The 23162-nt window shown below is 30.6% G+C and overlaps 1 protein-coding gene across 5 annotated transcripts in view; it reads left to right on the top strand.

The window, feature by feature from the left end:
• The window catches only part of LOC126748430 (agrin-like), a 434242-nt gene that overhangs the window by 378049 nt on the left and 33031 nt on the right, over positions 1–23162 (top strand). For all 5 annotated transcript variants that reach the window (XM_050457677.1, XM_050457675.1, XM_050457676.1 and 2 more), the window contains 5 exons: positions 180–738; positions 4157–4521; positions 7430–7667; positions 13902–14066; positions 22691–22986. In XM_050457677.1, coding sequence (XP_050313634.1) covers positions 180–738; positions 4157–4521; positions 7430–7667; positions 13902–14066; positions 22691–22986 — 1623 coding nt within the window. The remainder of the gene's footprint in view (positions 1–179; positions 739–4156; positions 4522–7429; positions 7668–13901; positions 14067–22690; positions 22987–23162) is intronic.

The raw sequence follows: 23162 nt of genomic DNA, 5'->3' as shown, positions 1-23162 counted from the left end.
TCCTCCTTAAATATTATCTTTTCTAACCTTGATAAAGAGTTAAATACAGTCGCAGTTTTTTAAGACTAAAGTCTTATTTCATTTTGTACCTGTGAACCAAATCATAATATACTTCGTTAAAAAATGCAACTAGAAATATACATTTTTAACACATTGTAATAATTAAGATATATTTTTAGAAGATTCACGACCTACAAAAGAGTTTCGCGCCTGTAGCTCATCTCCATGCTATCAATCAAGCACATGTATCGACCTGCCAGGAGCAACGTTCACCTGTATTTGTCCCGAAAATTACACAGGACCATCCTGCGAGTCTGAGATAGTGGTGAAACAATACAATACGCCGTCTTTTAGTGGAAGATCCTACGCCATCCTCAAAACTATTGAGGCATATAATAAACTTATCATAGAAATGGAATTTAAGTCTTACACTTACGATGGAATATTGCTCTACAATGCGGAAAACGAGGATGGGACCGGAGATTTTGTATCTCTTTCCCTAGTTAATGGATTTGTCGAGTTCAAGTATAATTTGGGACATGGCCCGGTTATTATGCGCTCGCTAGACAAAATTGAACTTGGGGAGTTTCACAGGGTCGTTGTTAAGAGATATAATAGGGATGGCCTTCTTAAGTTGGATGATTCTGATGATGTTGCCGCACAAGCAGCTGGTTCTATGAAAGCACTCGATTTAAAAACTGATACTTTTATTGGATATGTACCCAGTAATTTTACCAGGTAGGTTTATTGTTAATTTTAAGAGTTTTCCCCTCGCTTTTTACCTGGTATATATTTCATATAATGTACCCATAAATTCCAGTAGCCACGGTTATTTTATTATCGATAAAAAAATCCAAAATCCAATTAACTTTCCCTTTCGAAATTTTTATTTATTTACCTCCGCGCCTCTTGGAATGAAACGAGCCAAAGATATACGTCAGGAATAAGAATTTTGACGCTACTTGCCTCGGGATACAACCGTGCGCAACCCCCTTAAATTTTTTATGACTATAAACATCATAAAAAACTTTATATTTTACCATAAAATATTAAAAATGTTGTCTACGTGGTGTGCATTAGTTTTTTTTTAATAACTTTATTCAAAGTTTAGTTACAATATAGACCTTAATAAATAAAATGAAATTACTTTTAAAGAGAATTAAATCTAATAAATTTATCTAAATAATTTTAAAACATATATATTCTTAAAAAAATTCTTTTTAAGTCGCGTTGGTCGTGTAAATAAAACCTTTAATTTCCTGTAAACAACTTTATAACTTTTTAGAATAAAACTTGCTAAATTATACTTTACCCTAAATTCAATAAATCGCATTAAATGAAAACTCCAAGTAATTTAATATGCCTTTTAAAACTGCCAGTAGCATCGTAATACAAGTATTTCATATTTAAATGTTAAACAATGTTTCAAATTTATTTATATTTAAAAGAATCTTTTTTATTATTTAGGTCTAATAATAAATATTTATATGAGTAACTGAAAAAGTTTAATTTTTAGTTTACGTTTTTACTGCTTTAAGGTACATGATACTTTCTGTGCATAATTTTAATGGGTGTGATGTACACGTTTTTGATGCCTTGGAAAAATGTTAAAATATATTTATATAATTGGTATTATATTTTCCCACCATATCTTTAGGACAGTGACATTTAAAAAAAAATCCCTGGATTGTGTTGTAATTTTTATTGGAAAAAAAATAGAATAACTTAATTATGAAGGACTATTGTCTTCTTCTTCTTATAGTTTCGGATGTTGGCTCGTGATCATATATGCTATCTTCTCTAAGATAGTCTGCAATAAGTAAAATCTGTTTTGATTTTTCATTTGCATTTATGTTTTATCAATAACATAAATGCTTTCAGTTTCTTTGCTGTGGTTTCAGTAAGTGTTCATATTTCTACCCTATAAAACAGGATAGAGAACACGTAACAGTGCAGGAGTCTTATCTTGGTGTGCAATGTTATGTGATGGCTTGTGAACAGATGTCTCATCTGGCCTTTTCAATTTTGCTTAGTATTTCCTGCGAATGATATCATTGCTAATTCACTAGTTCTAAGTTCCAAATTAAGTAATACGGCTCACTTGTTCTGTGGGTTTTTGCTTGATTATAAGCTGACAATTATTAATATAGTCTTTGTTTATACTTATTACCTCTCACACTTGACTCAGTTTTGTCTTTTTAATATTAATGTCTAAATTATTCTTTCTCCATTTAGGGATATTCCTGAACCTAATCTCTAAATATGAAGTCTGAATAAATATTAAACAATAATGACAAGAGAATGCAGCCCTGCCTTATACCCTTTAGTATCTTCATTTTCTCTGTTGTTCCATTTCCGATTCTGACAAAGGCTTTTTGATTCCAGTACAGTTTGACTATTATGTTGATGTTCATTCTACTTAAGCCTACATTTCTACCATTGTTCGATGTTTTATTCTTACTACTTTTTAAAATTCTTCTGGTAGTTAACAAATCATGCAAACTATTACAGTTTATGTCTCTGCATTGATTAAATAAGACCTGGATGACTTATATGGATTTTCGTGTTTCTACTGTATCTCTAAAACCAGTCTGGATAGATGATATTTGCTCTGCACAGATCCTGTAGATTGTTTTGTGTATGATTTAAAAAAATAGTTTCAGTAGATTACTCATCAGACCTATTGTACTAGTGGCGAAATTGGTGAACTCCAATATAAGCCACTCGCGCGGAATCTTATCAGAACTGTATATCTTATTAAACACATTTGTTAACCACCACATGTTGTCTTCATCAATGTCAAGAACTTTTTATTTATATTATCGGGTTCCGGCAATTTTGCTTCCTTTAAAAGGTTTATATAAGTTTCTTAAGAAAAGCGTTTTTAACAATTATTGCTGTAAGATATAATTTTGAATTTCATAGTGCATTTTTATGCATAACTTAAATGGGTATGTTATACTTTTTTTATTACTTTTGATCTGGGAGCCTCTATAGAAAATTAAAACGTTATTTAAATGATAACATATTGTGATTTTTATCCGCCATATCCTAAAAAAATAAATTACCTTAAGTTTACGTTAGAAATCCCAAGTTTCTATCTTGTTATAAATAATTTTCCTCTAAGGATTTTATTGGTTTATGCTAATTTAACTGAGTATCGATAAATTAGTCGGAACATACGTACTTTGAATGCTACAAGCGTATCAGTTAATAATAATATACATGCCTGGCAATTACGGATGTATCGCGAAGTGAAGTAGATACTGAACAAGTGCTTGTTAACTAGGCTTCAGCAGTGTTAGGAACACTGCTTCATAATTAAGTGATTTAATTAATGGAACGTAACAAATATGCTTATTTTTTTGTGGATAATATTTCTTTTCTTACAGTTTTTTTTCCTTACAAGAGTCTACTAAATATTTTTTTTGAAAAAATTGAAAAAAGTGGCCTTATCAAGTATGCATATAAAAGTATTCGTTTTAAAATCAGAAGCAATGGGAAATTAAAAAACTTTTTTGAAAAATACACACGTATTCCTTCGTGGGTCGCGAAGCAGTATATTAAAAAAGGGGTGAATATTTAATATTAATACCCGAAGTTAAAATAATATGGAAAAGGTACATACCTTAAATTTTCTGGCTGAATTCGCTTTTCTAAATTGACAAAAAAAAACAAATTAGTACTGCAATGATTCTCTATAAGCATAATTTACATGTTTGGCAAACACAACAATCTGTGTCTCTTTACCGGATAAGTCTCACGCTAAATAGATGTAATAATAAGCTTGCGCTGATGAAAAGCAAACAGCCAATTTAATGGCTTATATTACGTTTATAGATTTATACAGATTTAATTTAATTCTATAAAGACTTTTTACAAGATAAATTTGATATTCTTTTGCACTTCTTAAAAACGTATTTTAATTAAAAATTAATTAAAACATGTTTAAAATATCAAAGTAATTTTTTAAATTCCTGTCGTTGAGTTGATCGGTCCGGTCAATATGTCGTTTAAAAGCAAACGCCGGATCAAACAGTAACTCTTGGGTAAAAACGAGGGGAAACCAACCCCTAAAAGAGATCTGATACACGATGCAGATTACTGGGGGTAATTTGCGCTGTAAATAATTAAAACTGATTGAGTGAACTTTCAGAGTGTTCGAGAATATTGGCACGGACAAGGGCTTTGAGGGCTGCATCAAGAAGTTAAAAATAGGTAGAGAGGATATTGAGCTGCACGTGTTCCGCCACGAAATGGTGTTGGAAACTAAAGGAATTCACGATTGCAGCCAGCATGCATGTGAACACTCGCCGTGCCAAAATCAGGCTAAATGCCTCCCTATGGAAGACTTGTTTAGATGTGAATGTCCTCCACAGTTTTCTGGAAAGTTTTGTGATAAAATGGAGGATCCCTGCATGTCAAATCCCTGTGCAGTTGGCGCTTTATGTAAAGCGTATGATCAGGACACTTACGTTTGTAAATGTAAACCTGGAAGAGCTGGCAAACGTTGCGAGATTGGTAAGAGAATACTAATTTTGTAAAATCAACTTTTTTCTGTTTATTGATTGATTTCTATAGTACTGTCTAGATTTTTAGGGAACTTTGACTTTCTGGGGTCATTTACCCAATTACAGCAAAAAAAATATTGCCATTATTTATAATACATTTGACCCCAAGATAAGGATATAAAAATGACAATTTTTTTTAACTACTTTTCTATATCATCGAATCATTTTGAGTTTCATAGTGCATTTTTATGCATAACCTAAATGGGTTTGTTATACTTTTTTTAATACTTTTGATCTGGGAGCCTCTATAGATGTTGTTGCTTTTGCATCGTCGGTATATCTAAAATTGTTAATTTGTTGACTATTCATTTTTAGTCCTTCGTCATTTTCTGCAAAAGCTGATTTTTCCTTTGTAATATTTCTATTAATTTTTTGTGTTAAACTCAGTCAAACGCTTTCCCAAAGTCGACAAAACTAATATATATATCTTGATTTACGTCCAGACATCCTTGCATAAGAAAATTTGATCCAAACAGTGCCTTCCTTGTCCTGATATTCTTTTTAATTCCTGCTGGTTGTCATTTATTTCTAAATCTAATTCCAAAGGTTCTATTGTGAATGATACGCAATAGAACTTTAAGTGTATGGCTCATCAGGGAGATCTTTCGGTACTTACAACAATATTATACATCATATATACAGCATTAAAGAAGTCGACAATGATGTGGATGTAGTCACTTTTAACTATGATCCTGGTGAAATTCATATTAAACTTTAGCAGTTTAATATTAATTTTATCGGGATCACTTGCTTTTCTACTTTTGATCTATGTCATGAATTATTTCTTGTTTAAGAATTTTTTGTCCTGTGTTTTCTGCAAAATCAAGCATAATTTCAGTCTAGTATCGTAAAAAAAGGTTTTGATGTAATCGGTTTATTCTGCAAGTTGTTCGTTGACACCTGTTAAGAGCTTCCCTTCTGTATTTTTCAGTACGGCGGATAAATCATGATTTTTTAGATTTGTCATTTGTTTGATTTTCTTATGCACGATAAAAGTATCATACCCTTTTTTATATTGAAGTGGGAATAAAATAATGAAAATCTATGTTTTTCTACATCATCAAATTTACAGGTTGGTCATACAGTAAGAAATAAATGAAATATCTCGTTAAAAAAAACTTTTCTAATTTTTTTTCCAATTACAACCCAATTTTTTCATTGCATTTATTGGATGCAATGAAACCATTTGATTGGATTGGAAGTCCAAATATTTTGGAGGCATTGCCATTGAAAATTTGAAAGGTCATGAAGAAACGGAAAAATAAAATAATTCTTTTAACGGTTTATTCTGTCGAAAACAAAGCTTCTTAAATTTATTTTAACAAATGTTCGAAATGTCTTCTGCTAGTCAACTGACAATAGCCTAATCGATCTACAAACTCCCGCTGCACATTTAAAACCATTTCGGGCGTTATTCGACGTACTTCTTGACCACTGCGGTTGTTTTAAATCATCCATTCAATCTTGGCCGGTTGTCTTCTAAATATCTCTGCTTTAAGATATTTCTATTACAAAAAAGTCTAGTGGTGTTAGATCAGGTGATCTAGATGGCCACTTAATAACACTGCTCCTTCCAATCCACTTGTTTGGGAAAATTTTATGCAAATAAGTTCGAATTTCCATAGCAAAGTCGGGGGAGCACCATCTTGTTTTTATGGTGTGGCAAATCCGGACGTTCTATCCCGGAAAAAGGGGTAGCCAGCTGAAACAAGTTTCTCTTCAGGAAACCCTTACCTGTTAAATTTTCTTCAAAGAAGAAATGCCCAATAATAATGTCGCCAACAACGCCAGCCTACACGTTTATTTTTCGATGGAATGTCCTTCCCTCATCCGGTGTGGATTTACATCGGAACAGTACCGATAATTCAGGGTATTTATGCCAGCATTCAAGCAGAAAGTGGCTTTATCGGAAAATATCAATAAATTTAGATTCTCCAAACATATTTTGCAAAAGCTCACAGAATTCAAGGCTCTCAATGTTTCCTTCCAAGAGTTCTTAATGAACTTGTATCTTATAAGGGTGATATTTATTCATATGTAGTGTTTTAAGACCACTTATTTTTTCAATATCTATATCTATGTGTGTAAAATACACACAAAACTGTCAATGATAATAACTACTGACTTTATTCCTTACTTCAAACAACTACCCGGTGTAATAATTTTTATAGAATAGTTTATGTATATATTACCTTTTATTTCATATTTAAAAAAAATTAAACGTAACAACCGCAAAAAACTCTTAAATCACATGGTTTAAAACTGTAACTTTTGAACACTGAACCTTCTAACTCAAAAATGTAAATTAGCTACATATTTTCTATTTACGATAAATTTTTTTATTTATTTTCTCATTAAAAAGAAGAAATAAAAGCAGTGAAGACGGGGAAATAAATATAAAAAGAAAAAATAATGATTATTTGAAAGCCCTATATGCATATAAACTGATACCCATTAAAATTTTAAAGCATTTGTTAACGAAACCTCCCAACGATCCCCAGGGGTGTTGTAAAGCGGAAGCTGGATAACAGGGCACATTTGAGACATTCTTTGAACAATGTCGTGCCCCTCATATTGTCACATTAAGAATTCTAATTGCCAAATCGTGGCTTGTTTTAACAAGCTTGTACTTCCTTTACATATAAGAAAATTACATATGCATTAAATAAATATATTTACATTTCTCCTATTAGTATTTAATTAATAATAACTACATAATGCGCTTTAATAATAAGGAGGTTAACAATCAATAAGAGCCTTAACTTTTTAGTTCGGTTTAACGAAATATTAAAAAATGGATCTCTTTAATGTGTCGTTTACCGTCGAATTTCCCATTTACACAAGGAATTTGATTGCAGAATATAAAAATGACAAACTAGTCATTCCGGAGTTCAACGGGCGCAGTTATATTCGATTTCCGCCAATAGAGGGCATTGAGAAGACATTTTCAATTGAAGTTTCCTTTATGCCTAAAGCACCTAATGGTCTAATTTTGTACAGCGGCCAAATGAAAAATGGCAATTTTATTTCGTTGAGTCTGGCGTACGGATATTTGCAATTCCGATTCAGCCTAGGTGGAGGGACCGCGGACCTAATGTAAGTACTTTAAAACCTTTTAATACAAAAACTTTATTTTACCTTAGATACAATTAAGTGCCGAGAGGCTTTTAAGTTTTCGAGCACAGATTGCTTTTTTATTTCTGATAAGTTACACTTAAATGTTTTATTTTTTTTCAGTTTAATTCAATTATTATTTGAAGTAATTTCTAAAAGCTTTCAAAGTTTTTATAGTTTAAAAAAATATTCAATTAAAAGTGCTGAATTCATTTAAAAATTTGCATGCATAACCAAAATGGTTCAATATTGACCTTTTTATATATGCGTATATTATAGGCAAACGTATAACAAATATTTTCACAATACGTACACAGATATAGGTTCTAAAAAATGATTAGGTTTAGAATATTTTTTTTTTAATTTGCCAATATTTCAACCTTATACACATACAGTAAGGATGCAAAATTTTATTTTCGGATGGAACAATTAATTTTTTTTTTGTGAATTTTGAATTACAATTATCGCGTCACATCGTTTTAAAGCTTTTAACTTAAGCGGTTAATTAAAAATAATTATTATTAAAATAAATTTTATAGAAAAGTACGTTTACACTTTTTACAATCAAACTCAGTCTTTTCAACAAATCAATATGGGTTCTTGAGTAAGTTGAGTACATCAAATGTCCCGCATCACTTAAGGAAGCAGATCACTAATAAACTTGATAATAATGAAAATTGTATTGGACTCTTTTTTTGGACCTGTCGAAGGCATTTGATACGGTGCCTTACTCCCTACTTTTTGATGTTCTTACGAGGAATGGGGTTAGGGGTACTGTATTGGATGTCTTTAAAAGCTATTTTCATGAGAGGGTACAATATACAAAATTAATAGTTACATTAAGTGATCCATTTAATATTAATCCAATATTGTGTTTGATTTATAAATAGTTTAGCTACTTTAAAACTAAGACATGATACTATTATTTCTTACGCAGATGACACTGGCATAATTTCTACAGCACAGTCGTGGGATAAAGTGAGGCAATATTTTATTCTGGTTTCGATATTGTTTCAAATTGGTTAAACATATTTAAGTTTACTTTAAACCTTAGTGAAACCTAAAATGAAAAACATACAGTCTCGCTTTACTCGTTTAATCTACGTATAGCTTAAAATTTTCAACATGTTTTGGACACAGCAATGTCCATCATCTAAAGTATGAAAGAAAATGGTCGTAAACTCTTACTCTCTTACCCTCCTTTCTTCACTTATCTCTCTCTATCCTATGAATGAATGCAGTAAACTGCCTGGAAGAAATACAATTTGCCTCCCATGCAGCTAATTAAGAGTCTCTTTCTCTCTTTGTCAGGTAATAAAAGCCATTTCCATCTCTATCCAATCATTGAGTGCCATCAATTGACTAAAAGAAATAAAAATATTCTCTCAGGCAGTTTACTTAGAGTCACTTAGTTTCCTTTTTTCTTTTACCTTTCTCTATACACTAAATGAATGCATCCAACTGCCTGAAAGAAATACACTTTGGCTCCCAAGCAAGTAATTAAGAGTCTCTTTCTCTCTCTGTCAGATAATAAAAGGCATTTTCATGTCTGTCCAATGATTGAGTGCCATCAACTGACTAAAAGAAGTAAAAATATTCTCCCAGGCAGTTGACTTAGAGTGTCTTAGTTTCCTTTCTTCTTCTACTTCTGTCTGTCCAATGAATGAATGCATTTAACTGTCTATAAAAAGTATATGAATGCATTTAACTGTATAAAAAAACTAAAATTTGTCACCCAATCCCAATAAGGGTGTTTCGTCATCTAGATGTTGAGGTGCAATTTGATTTCTATATTGTTATTATCACATTTACCTCAATTAAATCATGTAATTACTATATATTTTCGATATTAACGATAATATTCTAATAAAAATATTTAGAAAATTATCTTAAGTTTAGGGTGTGTTTTGATTTTTTTGATTGAACCTTTTATCATTATTATTTTTTCTTTAAATAGTAGAATACCAAAGTTGTTAACCCACCTAGGTAAGCTACTGCTGATTACATTTATTTGATAACCTTTGGCAAAACTGGTACAGATATTTAATTATAAAATTTTTTTTGTGAAATAGATACAAATATAATGGATGTCTCTCTCCAAATAAATAAATAAATAAAAAATATTATTTCAAAAAGTTATGTACGCACTGAGAAAAACTACTTAATGAATGTACGTCTTATTGATGCTAGTTACTATGAAAAGTCGAGAATATGAGTGTAATACATGGTTTTAAAAGGAATAAAAATATACCATTAAAAGTCCAGATCTGTATTTAAAAATATCAAATTGATAACTTGTTGCCGAGATAGCTGTAGCTGCATACGCTATTTCATAGCGTATTAAATTTTATGGTACCCTATTTATAAAAGTTAAAATGTACAAGGTGTCCCATTTGGGGTACTTGTTTTTTTATGCTGCCATTATTTGAAGAACTTAATAAATTTTAATTTAATTAATTAAAAGAACAAAAATAAATTAGCTCTGAAAAATACACCAAAAAACGATCAAAAAAACCGATAAGATACACAAATATTTAACACTTGTGTTGTGTTTCTTATCATAAACTACTATTAAATTATGCATTTAATTTTAAAAAATTATGAATTATTAGTTTGGTTTATAACTAAAAAATAGTAAATATATAACAACAATTATCCAAACAATTGCACTCTACGTAAACAAATGTATAAGAATATTATTTTACCTTTTCGATAAGTTGAACGATAACGAAGATACGAGGGGGTTCCAAAATAAAACATTTTCAAAAATGTAATCTTAAAAACTTAAAGGGTAATGAACATTTTGTTCGTGGCATCTTTAGCTTTATGAAAAAGTAGTTACGAAAATTTATGGCGAAAACCGCATCCCGTTAACGTTAAAAACAGAGATAATGCGTATACCTCTATTTTGGGTACTACCCTGTACCTATATAAAAATTAATAGGTGAATTTGTTAGGCATATATAACGCGTTTTTTTAATTAAACAATGTGTCAAAGTTCATTTTGTAATCATTTGATTTGTAGCTACTTCATGAGACATTTTAAGCAAATTGAATTAGCATTTTTCTAATTTAAATTTTATTACCTTAGTTAAGTCTAGGAGTGACAAAAACTTCAAATAATAATTTAAGATATTTAAATTAATATTTTCGTCTTCCTTTGCGAATGCATGACAATGGAGAAGCGAATACTCTTGAAAATATTAGATTTTAATTAAATCCTTTCGCCCTCTGTGATTTTTTTTTGTTTATTATTTTTATGTATAAGGTACACATTTTATTACATTTTTTTACATTTCGATTAACTAAACGAAAAGAACCAAAATCTCTGGTTATTGTTAAAAAAAAAAAACACTATTTTTAATAATGTTGTTTTTTTATCCTGGGACTACTTTAATTGCTTTTTTTACTTTTCTGATATATTTATAAAAATTAAAATTATTTCAGTCAAATTATTTTAAATAAAGTTTTACAGATATTATTTGGAAATTGCATAATATGGATTTATTGGACTAATATCAACCTAACCTAATATAAAGGTTTTATTGACGTTTATTACGTTCCACAAAAAAGGGATTTTATTTTTATTTTACCTAAAAATCAATAAGATATTTTGTATTTCTGTAATTAGCTTTACTAGTAAATATTATTCATCATAACAAGGGTACTAAATCCCTATTTTTCTTATTTGCTCATGATTTTCTTTTAAATAAATGTACGCAGACTCAATCGGGTGTTCCAAATTTACATAAATATAATAAAATTTAATAAAAATACATCAACAAATAAACAGTAACCTTAAAAAAAATACGTAAAAGAACCCATAATTATTGCTGTAAATTTGTGACCTAAAAAACTATTTTAATGGCTAAATAGCATATTCATGACTAAAAACAGAAGAAAAAAAATGGAACATTCCTTCGAGGCCTAAGTTCTTCGCTCCCAGCATACTAACTTAGTTTCGATTTATATGTTAAACTCATACGACGTAATATTATGCTGACAATATCAGGCCTACGTTTCGCAGCCATGGTAATTCTATGGTTGGTTTATTTTCAAACGATCAAGATTCTGAATCACTGCCCCCAATCAATTCGCTCTTTACCAAAACATGTTTTGGAAATTGTATACTTTGTGCCTGTCGAAATTCTATTTTAAAGCATTTCTTCGGATATTTCTATAGAGATTAATTTTAGACAAACTGTTGGGCGAAAGGGATTATTCTAGATGTTTTATGATAAAATTTTATTTAATAATTAAACACACCAGCAATTATATGTATTTATAACGGGCATTAAGCGATAATAATGGAACTATTATAAAATAAATACTAAAACATATTTTTGCTTGTTAACAATAATACCCAAATGCACATGCTAAAAACTAAATAATGTGAGTGCAGCCCTATTGCGCCCCGTTATTCAAATTTAATTAAACAAATAAAAAATTTATTAATATTATATAGGAGCAAATTTATTCAAGGAAATATACATTGGTTTTATGTTTAAAATTAATCCTACTTTCAATTTATTGTTAAAATTCTAATTTTATAATTAATATCTGTTTAATAAAATTTTGTATTGTTGTTTTTATTTAAATGTCATGTATTGAGTACCTAACATAATATGATGGCTGTGTAAAAGGCCAAGTTTTATTTTAGGTACCTAAAGGGTATTTTATTAATAACTCAGAAAGTAGTTAGTATAGCAAAATAGTTTCTTCACTTGTATTTATAATTTTTTCTTTCCTAAAAAAACTAATATATAAGAATTTAATTTTTTTAATACTTTCTGTCCCCATTGCAGTTTAGGTTTAGTAAAAATCATTTAAAAAAAATAGTCCATTTTTCTGAAAGAGACAAATAAAAATAAAATACATATTCAGTAAATAATATTCGTTTCAGCTGTATAACTATACTTAAGTAAAAAAATTACTTATTTACATAAGATATTTTTATATGCTTTTTCACATTGACACACACTCATTAAGTGATTTTTTTCCTCGAAAACATGTTGAAAAAATATTAAGGATGTTGAATTGCCTCAAGAATATCTCATCTAGATTCAAAAGAGACATTAAATACATCTTAATAGCAAAATCCAAGGATCTCTTTGCTCTCTTGAATGATTTGGAACTGATAAACTAAAATTTGCTTTTTTACTTTATTTAAGATCGAAGCGTAGTAAAATTCATAGAAGAACATCCATTTCAAATTCAAATTCAAATTTAAATATGCTTTATTGTTTGAATAAAAAATATTGTTATAAACAAAGCTTCACCTAATCCTAAAGAGACGTTAGTCGAGTAGAGTAGTTAGAAGATAGTTACAGGGTTAAAATTATATTTAAAAATACAAGTTATAATGACGAATCAAAGTTAAACAGTTAAAATTTACATTTTTTTTTCTTTTTTTTTCTCTTTCTCCCCCCTTTCCTTCCTTTTTTTGTTCTTCCTTCTTTTCTTTTTTTGAATCAATAAAATCAACTATATCTAACTTTTCTTAACTAAGTACAGTTTAACATTTAGGGATAAAAATTTTTTTTCTCACGAAGAGTCTAAATAAATATTAAAAACAATTAAAAGAAAAACACAAGGTTTGGTTTTAAGACAATTAATATAATTTTAAAATGATTAATAAATTAATAGCCACTTATTAAAATATTACACTTATTGAAGTTATTAAAATTGAAAATACCTTAAAAATAAGGAACAAGAATGTCACTAAAAGTTAAAATAAAATATACAGATTTATAAATCTTATAATTATGTAAATATTCTTTTATTTTAACATATTAATTAAAAAAAATCTATGTAAAATTAACCTTCAATGAAGAGTTGGAATATTTGCAAAAGCTTATTATTATTATTTTGTATTTATTTTTCTGTTAAAAAAATACCTCATTACGTTTTTTAAGATACACCCAGTATAACTTATCATAAATAGAAAGCAATCCGTATTAACTAAACTGAAAGGAAATTAAAAGGCAAACTTTTAATTCGGAAAACAAGAATGTTAACAACGCAAGCTTAAAGCATCCTGAACCGACATATTACTAATGATAAATGTTTCCAAAACATATTCAGAAGCCTCCATGCCTCCATGGTCTCTTTTACGCAAATTTATCATTCCAGTTTACGCTATTATGCTTTTTTAAAACCTACTATATTTTACGTCGGTCGGTGAGGTCGCTTCTAATCCGTATCCTTTTCGTTTAGGTCCCTAGATCCCATCGTAATACGTAAATGGCACAAGGCCCGCATATCTGCTAGAGGGAAAGAGGGCATTTTACAAGTTGACAACTCGAGCATAGTTTTTGGCTACTCTGACACCCCAATTCAAGATTTTCTGCTCGATTCGCCGCTCTATATTGGATCTTACCCGTAATAACCGTAAAAAGTCACAACCCGTACGAACCTTTTTTTTCTAACAGACACACCTTTATAGTATCCGCAAAATGTGTTACAAACAGCTTTGATTTAACTAGCTTTTGTTTCCAGGTGTTCTGATTTATATTAGGTAAGTAGTGTTTCTAATAAATTGGATCAATTCCTATTTGAAACGTATTTAAATTAAGCTTGCAAGGTGATTTAATCAAAGACCGATACAAATTAGTTCAGCAAATATCTATACATGCGAGCATTTCGCTTGTGTTTGGTTTTAATCAACGCACCAATCTGCTTTTCATTGCTACTAGTAATTACGTGGATAGGCCTTATTTGCTTCTCAGCAGCATGATTTAACATTTTATTGACATACGGATGCAGTTCAAAAATGCAATTTGGTTCTTTAAACGAATTTTTAAAGAAATATTAATATTTCTAAGAGATTTACCTCATTTCTACGACCTGGTAAAACAAACCTTTTTTAAATTTTCGTATGCAAGTTATATTTATTAAATACGAGTGACTAGTGAAGCACTGTACTTCCTTAAAGTAGTGTCCATGTCATTGTCATAAAAATGTATATTTTTATTGTCTAAAGGTTACCAATGTATTTGGTAAACCGTCGTCCAAATGGAAATAAATTTGGACTACCATTAATCTCTAAACCAGACGAATCCACCACTTCGACTTCAAAATTATTGGATCGTTAAAGTCGAGTGTTTTCGACTTCATTAAAAGGTTGACAAATTCTAAGTTTTATTTTCAGTTAGAATAATCAAATGTTAAATATCGTATTTATTAGATTAAGTGGAATTAAATCGTGAGTCTTTCGATATTTTGTTAGCCCAAAGCTTTCATAATGAACTAAGCATTAACATAATTATGAAATTTATACTGTCAATATTTAATTGTACTTTTTGTTTAATTAATTATCAACTTTCATTTACATATTTTGGTCAGTCTTTCGATAGGCCTTATACAATAACTTAACAATAACAATAATTCATATCAGATGTATTTCATATTTTAAAATGTATATATTTTATTATTATTGTTTTTTAATTAATAATAATTAATAATAATAATAATTAATAATAAAAGATATATAGGTCTAAATTATATAATTTAAATATGTGTACAAGCATCTTTTTTTTAATAAAAATAACTCAATATTCAACAATTTTCCTGGGCATATTGCTTTGTAATAAATAGTAATTGTTAAATATATGAACAAAAAATTATTATCGCGTTCGAACGCCCTGAATACAGTAAAATTTAGTTATATTAAGGACGTTAGAACAAGTATATATATATTTGTTACTTTTGACTCTATGTGTATACAAATCCGACTTTTTACAATTTGGTGATAATTTATTTTCCAGTTTTTCTAATACAATTGTATGGAATAGTAATAATAAAAATATTTAAATAAATTATTGAAAAAATTTTTACTATGTTTGAACGCCCTTAATGTGGCTAAATTATTAAGGAGGTTGGAACAGACATATATTTTTTATCATTAACTTTATGTGTATGAAAATTTCATTGTATTTATTTTGTAATATATTTTTTGTTGTATAATAATCAAAAATTAAGAACTTGAGGGCCGTGGAGAATGGCTGTCGACTTGATACTATTTCCACATGCTTTTTCAAGAAATCCAAGTAACGTTCTAGGTATGTACGTCCAGCATAATGAAACGTATTTATTGAACAGTTGGTATAACCTATGATCGATATTGCATGTTTCACAAGGCTCAATATGAAAGTAGATGAAAACAGTAATATCCTGTATTTTTGGAAATAGATGACAACAATATAAAATATCAATAAAATAAATCATTTCTTTTAGTGATGATATACTCTAACTTAAAAACAATACTGTTACGGACTCATGCTCGTATGAATATTTCGTCTTCAAATTGACCCCAAATTTTTTTAAAGGTTTTGTCTACATACTTTATTTTACCTTCTATAGTATCCCAAATATAATAATAAGGATCCCAATTTGGCGTAAAAGGTGTCATCATTTTTAAAAATTTACTACATAGAAAACATCTTTTTAGTGTTTTTAATTGTGATGATATTGTAGTGTTTTCACCATTCTTTAGGATGTGAATTAAAACTCGATGCACAAAATTGGCCAACTCATTTATTTTACATGTACACACTAAATACGATCACTTAAGACTACTAGAAATATTTATTTACATTGTATACATCATCTTCAAGTGTTTACTGTTGGACAAGGATCTCCCTCCGTCCTTTCTATCTGTCCCTATTTTGTGCGTCTCTTCAGATCATCAGTTCTTCACTCGATAGCATATCTTATTCCTCTGTTTTTAGCTAATCTGATAATGTCCTTCCCAATTCTCTCCAATGTTCAATTTTAATGTAGCAATGCTTTCTATAGGGTCGATTGTTCCTATGTTCCTGTAAGAACAAGTAGCACTCATTGATTAAAGGTTTTCCTTTTAAGCCATACGGGCAGGTCCAGCTTAAATATATAATTTGATTTTCCAAAGGCTGTCCAGGTTAATTCTATGCAACGGAGGAGCTCACACGTTTGGTTAGCCCTGCAACATATATGATAGAGTCTGCTTAACATCTTTTCCAGCAATAGAAATATCACGGTTTAGCGGTCGATTCGTCATTATTTGTGTCTTGGTCATGTTAATTTTTAATCCGACCTCGAGAAAAGCGTGATAGAGCTTTTGCAACATAGCCATTGCATCCATGCTATAAGGACGATGTCGTCTGCAAATCTTAAATAACTATCTGATACTGTGTTTGTATAGGTCTGCCCTCTTATAACTATGTTCCAAAAGAGTCGTAAATGACTCAACGCTCTATAAAGAATTTGTCTGTTTCTCGTTTGGATTATCTTACGCTAGCCGTGGCATTCTGGTAGAAGATCTATTCGACCCTCAGTCAATGCTGTTAGCATTTTCTGTTGAATTATGGTATCAAAGGCTTTTTCATAATCCACGAATATCTGTGTCAAGGGTTTCTCCAGTCTCTTTGTAATAATTTTTATGAAGAGCTTGTACATGTGTAAATGGTAAACTGATATGGTGATATGGTGGCTGGCGATAGTTTGTCAGATCTGTTACGTCTCCCTTCTTGTAAAAAAAGACAATTACTGCATTATTCCAATGCAAAGGGAATGTTCTTTGGTAAATACACTCTGTGCAAAGTTTGGCCAAAGTCTGGATAATTTTATTCCCGCTTAGCATTAATAATTTTTGGGATACCTGGTTTATGATTCTAGATATGGGTTGGTCTTGGTTTCCTATACATTTCATGATAAATGAACTCAACAACTTTTAGAATTTCAACTCTGTAATCTGTAGTTATATTTCCTTCTTTGTTTTTTATCCTGTACATGTTTTTGCTGCCTGTGTTGTTCATATTTCGTCTTCGAACTTTCAGAATTTTACTGCCCTCTATTACTGTTTTTATTTCTTTTGTGTTCTCCTATGTCTCTTTGGATCGATCGGTGGATGTCTTTACTTAATTTCTTTAGTGTTATATGATTGGACATGTATTTTTTGGTCAGCTGTTTTTTTTATTAAGGAGCTCTTTGGTATTTTGGCTTCTGTTTCTTTTAATAAATTTGTTATTTTATTTATTGTTTGCTTAATATTTCTTGGATCGCTTTCTAAATTTTGTAGATGTCTGGATGTATGTTCATATTTATCGTTGTTCTCTGAAGGAATCTGTTTCTTATTTCGCCATTTTATAATCATCTTGGCTCTTTCTATTTTTACATTCAATCGTATCTTTGCTCGGATTAATCTGTGATAGCTACTGTTGAAAATCTGTTTAGCACTTTAATGTCTTTAATTATTCGTTTTTTGTTTGTGTAATAAAATCTTAATGTAAGAATCTCATTTTTGGCTCTACAATCTGGGCTTATCCATGTCCACTTACATTGGGGTTATTTGTCAAAAAAAGAGTTAATCATATATAAACTTTCCTGATGCAAAAAGTTGAGTAATTTTTGGCCGCCCTCATTTTTTTCCCTTACTTTTCTTCTTTTTCTTCTTCATGGTCTTGTTTAAAACCCATTTTCGCATTAACATCGCTTGTGAGTATTGTGTATTACGTTTGCGTAGTATCTAGGTAATGATGTTTCTAGGTCATGATAAGAATTTTCAATTTCTTCATCTGACTGGGTAGTAGTTGGAGCATATGTCGGTGTCATTTGGAGACAATACCTTATATTTAATTTAAAGATAAGGTAAAAGGTGTTTTAATAAGAACGCAAGATTTAAATTGGGCGCCATGTTTGACAGTCATAATGTCACATGATTATGACGTGACAGATCGAAAGCTGACAGATGAGAGTTAGTAAACATTACACGGTAGAACAATGCGTCCTGATTGTGCAAGTCTCTCTCTCTTTCTTCAAAAACGAAGAGGGTAATACAGCAACGGTGAATGGCAAACGTTATCGTGCTATGAAAACACAATTTTTTTGTCCCTAATTTGGAAGCTATTGATCTTAATGACATGTGGTTTTAGCAGGACATTGCCACATGTTATAACGCCTGTAAAACATTGACGATCTTGCAACAATTTGCTCCTGGTCGTGTCAATTTGGTGTCAGCATTGGCGTCCACGCTCTTGCGATTTAACGCTCTTAGACTTCTCGCTGCAGAGTTACCTTAAGTAACAGGTTTATGTCAATAAGTCTGCAAATATCGAAGCATGCACAGCCAAAATTAGACGCTGTATCAATGAAATACTACCACATATATCCAATAATGGTATTTAAAATTTCGTTAAAAGGTTACACATATACCAGCAAAGCCGTGGCTGCCAATTACAAGATATTTTGTTTCATATATAATTTCCAAATATATTTTTCCTATATCAATAAATATTTCAATACAAAAAACCATGTTGTTGTGAACAGTGAAACCTTGCGCTCTTATTGAAACTCCCATTATATAATCCTTGGGCTTATATACTATTAATTTGTATTATATTTTGAATGTGTTTTCTGTGTATGAATCCTTCAACACCATCTAAGAGGTCTTCTTCTCCTCTAAAATGAAATAAATGTCCTGATTTTGCAAAATCTGGTCTTCTTCTTTTCTTCTTATTCCGCTGAGGCCAATAATGTCCCACTTTATTGTTTCCAGTTCTTCTTCCAATTCCATTATCTTCTAGTCCGATGTAAAAGTTTTCTTGTTGTAAGTAATGTGCATTTGTCGCTCTTTATAGTAGCCTGATCCTCTCTGGGGATTCTTAGCACCTTCTGCTTCAACCCTGTTCCGCTACCAAGTTGGGTTTGTTAAAGCCACCAGAAACTGAGGGTCGCTTTGTAGTTTCGTCTTCTGTGGAAAATGTACAACTTTTCCACTGTAGTTACCATATTTATTTACTACTGTTTACTGCAATTTAAAAAACGCGCCACTGTTCCGACTTGAACTTGCCTCCTAGCGGCGAAGGATCGCATTGTTCCGGTAGATTCGCTAACTTTCTACATTTTCGCGATGTAGGTACTCGCCACTTTTGCCACCGCGATGATGTCTACAATATCTATTAATTTTATCTAATTATGATTACTTGGAATATTAGGTAACTAGAACTTTAAAAACCATATTTATTTTTTATTTGATTGTTTCTTATTATTTTACTTACTGTTCTTAACTTACGTCAATATTTTATTATCTTGGGTTTTGTCCGTTGAAAAATCGCCTTTTTTGTTGTATAATTACACTATTTCAGTAACTTTTCACGAATTCAAAGATCTTAAATTACATTTTAGATTAGTTTCTTAATGCAAAAAACGGGCATCAAGCAAAAAATACCAAAAGACCAGATAAAGAATTCAAAAATACTTTTAATTATGAGAAAAACCAGTGGCATACCATTTTCATTTTCAAAAATATTCAACTTAAAGCCCGCTTAAATATAAAAATTTTAATTATATATTGGAAAGTGGCTCTAGATGCATAGACATTGCGTATTAATGTTAAGAAAAACATACCAAAAAATCTACAAATATAACAAACAACCCTAACTCCTACGTACATACAGTATCTGTAACAAGAAAAGAATCTCCATGTCTCACCTCATGATTCCAGGCATTATAACATATTACAGTAGGTATCTCCTCGACACAAGGGTAAAGCGGTCTTTGCGTGAACTTTTAATCAAGTTACTCTACATTATTTCTCTCTTGTTCGCACATATCCTAAAATAATCCAGTTTATTTTAATAACACATAGGCAAATGCTGAAATGAATCTTCCAAATTTCTTAGACTTTATTTTATTCGTCTATAATAAGTAAAAAAATCGTAGTTTTTGAAAAAAATTCAAGCAGGAGGAAACATTTTAAGTGAGTTTTTAACTGTCCTTGCAGGGCTAAAATGTGGAAAAATCCTTTTATACTTTTATATATGGCCTTCCGCGTTGTCCATTTAGGGGACCGTATAAAATTTAATGCAACCCCGAAAATTTCACGTTCCCATTTTTAAAAATATGAACCTTAGGCACACCATTTGATAATCTTTTATGTGGATGTCGTTTTAACCTTTTTAGAGAATGTATTTTATAAGTGCATCATTTTACGTATAAAAAAAAAGTTGCTATCAATAGTGTAAATAAAATACAGCTACAGGATAAAATATTAGGCCTACAGTATTTAAGCCATTTCGGCAATTATCTTCTGGCAGGAATATTGCATTAAACCACTTTAATGGCCCCCTTTAAATATTCTACGGTTTGGAGAACAATGAGGCAAAGGAAAATGCATTATGAATTATGGCATTAGTGCACTTTGAAGTTCAGGAATTGTTCGACAAAGCATTGATTGGGCTACCCACCGCCATCAAGTATATTAGCAAATTATTAAGCAAATTGTAGCAGTTTGAATTTTGCAGTTTTACTATATAATTTACTATATACACTTATTTAAGGTTGAGTAATCATATACAAAAGTTTTAGCATTGGTTGCATACAACTGTTTTCAGTAAACTTCATTTAAAAATTACTTTTTCCACAGTTATCTCAAGTTGCCATAAGGAAGTGACGATGTTTATTCTCTTAATATACAGGTTTTATTTTTCTACAAAAGTTAGAAAAGCGCAATTTGGTTATAGAGCTTCATGCACCTAAACCAAAAAATTTGAAATAGCACCACCCCTTTTGTGATATCTTAAATTACATTTACTTTGGTTGAAAGAAAAGTATAATCTATTTTTAAACTCATTTCTCACATTTTGAAACACTTCTCTTGGAATAGATGCACATTCTGTAATAATCCGTTGCCGAAGATCGAAGGGTGAAGCTGGTTGCGATTTAAACACAACAGTTTTTAAGTGACTCCAGAAAAAAAAGTCAAGAGGTGTTAGATCTGGTGATCTCGTCGGTCATTTCATTGGACTTTTTCTCCCAATTCACTGACCTAAAAACGCATCATGTATAAATTGCCGCATAGGAAGAACATAGTGGGGTGAAGCTGAATCTTGTTAAAAATAAAATAAATTATTTTTTAGGTTTATACCCCCATGAATGTCCAACTGATTTTGTATTTCTTTAACAACTTTAGGTTGAATCGTCTTTTCCAACGTTTCAAAGTAAGTTTCGCCATTTCGGTCACCATAATAAGTAGAGGCCCGACAAGAGTATCACCCACATTGATTTTTTCTGGATGTGTGCTTCCCTGAAAACATGCGGATTTTCATCACTCCAGTATCTACAAATGTGTTTATTTACAGAACGATTAAAAAAAACGTGTGCTTTGACTTTTGACTTTTTTGACTGTGAAGTACAATCTGACCACCTGACTTTTTGGTTATTAATCAGTACCAAATAAGAAAAAACAGTTCAGCGTAGAGTACTTGATTATATTTGGCAACGAATTTATTACAAAGTGCGCAACTATTCCAAAGAAAGGCTTTCAGAATGTTAGAAATGAGTTTAAAAAATATTATTATATTTGTTTAGCCCAAAATGAAAAGCATTTAGAACATCTAATTAAATAAAATAAATAAAATAAAATAAAATAACAATTCATAAAAATAGGGTTTTTTTTGTTTAACTTATACCTTTCTTTGACCCTGTATAAAATTGAGAAAAAAATTTTGTGCAGATGAATACTACTCTAAAAAACGTTTAATTTAAGGTATCACGAAAGGGATGGTGCTATTTAAAATTTTGAGATTGAGGTGCCTCGGACCCAAGGCGTTACTCACTCTGTAACCAAAATATGGTGGTTGCACTTCTGCCTACCTGTATAGCATTTGTACCAAACCGCGCTTTTCTGATTTTTTTAGTTTCAGAGATACTTGCACTAAAAGCTTTCAAATTGAAACCCTGTAAATAGTAAGAGAATAAACTTCGTCACACGATATTTTCATTAAAAGTTTTTAAATTAGCACCCTGTCTGTATATAGAATTAATGATTTATATGGCATATATAGGACGTATTCCAGAAATAAATCTTATATAAGAAATTTATCCTAGTATAAATCAGAACTTCACCAGGAATTCTAGAACATACAGAAAGAATGTGGGTCAATAAAAAACCGTAAGTTGTGTCTGTTAGATAACAGGCTCGGGGAGCAAACAAATCCGAACTAACCCCGGCATTTCCTCAATTTTAGAGAAAGAACCGAGGAAAACAACAATCTGTTCTCCTTCCCTGGATGGAATAAGGGTTTCCGAGGAATCATTCAAGGTCTCACCGTAAATGGAAATCCGCTCCCGATAACAAACATATTATCGGACTGCTCATACAATCCCTCCAACAATAGTTGCGCATCGAATGTGGGATTTTATGAGGGATTACCCTGTCCCTTGCACAAAAATCCCTGTCTAAATAATGGCGTCTGTGTTCCTGACTTGGATCATTTCACTTGCCAATGTCCGGCCAACTTTAAAGGAAAGCACTGTGAAATTGGTAAGTCGCCCTTATTTATTATTTTATATTATTCGCTAAAATAAATTTTAAAAACGGTACGGCAATATACATAAAATTCGGTTATATTTGCGGTTTACGAATTTACATAGTCAAGATAAATGCCCGAACTTTTCAATAAAGAGCAACATTATATTTGTCCCATGTCCGTATAAATT

Source organism: Anthonomus grandis, chromosome 22 (assembly GCF_022605725.1).
Source record: "Anthonomus grandis grandis chromosome 22, icAntGran1.3, whole genome shotgun sequence".
In the NCBI taxonomy this organism is placed as follows: domain Eukaryota; kingdom Metazoa; phylum Arthropoda; class Insecta; order Coleoptera; family Curculionidae; genus Anthonomus; species Anthonomus grandis.
The sequence above is the reverse complement of the archived record's forward strand: the minus strand, read 5'-3'. Positions and strand labels throughout refer to the sequence as shown.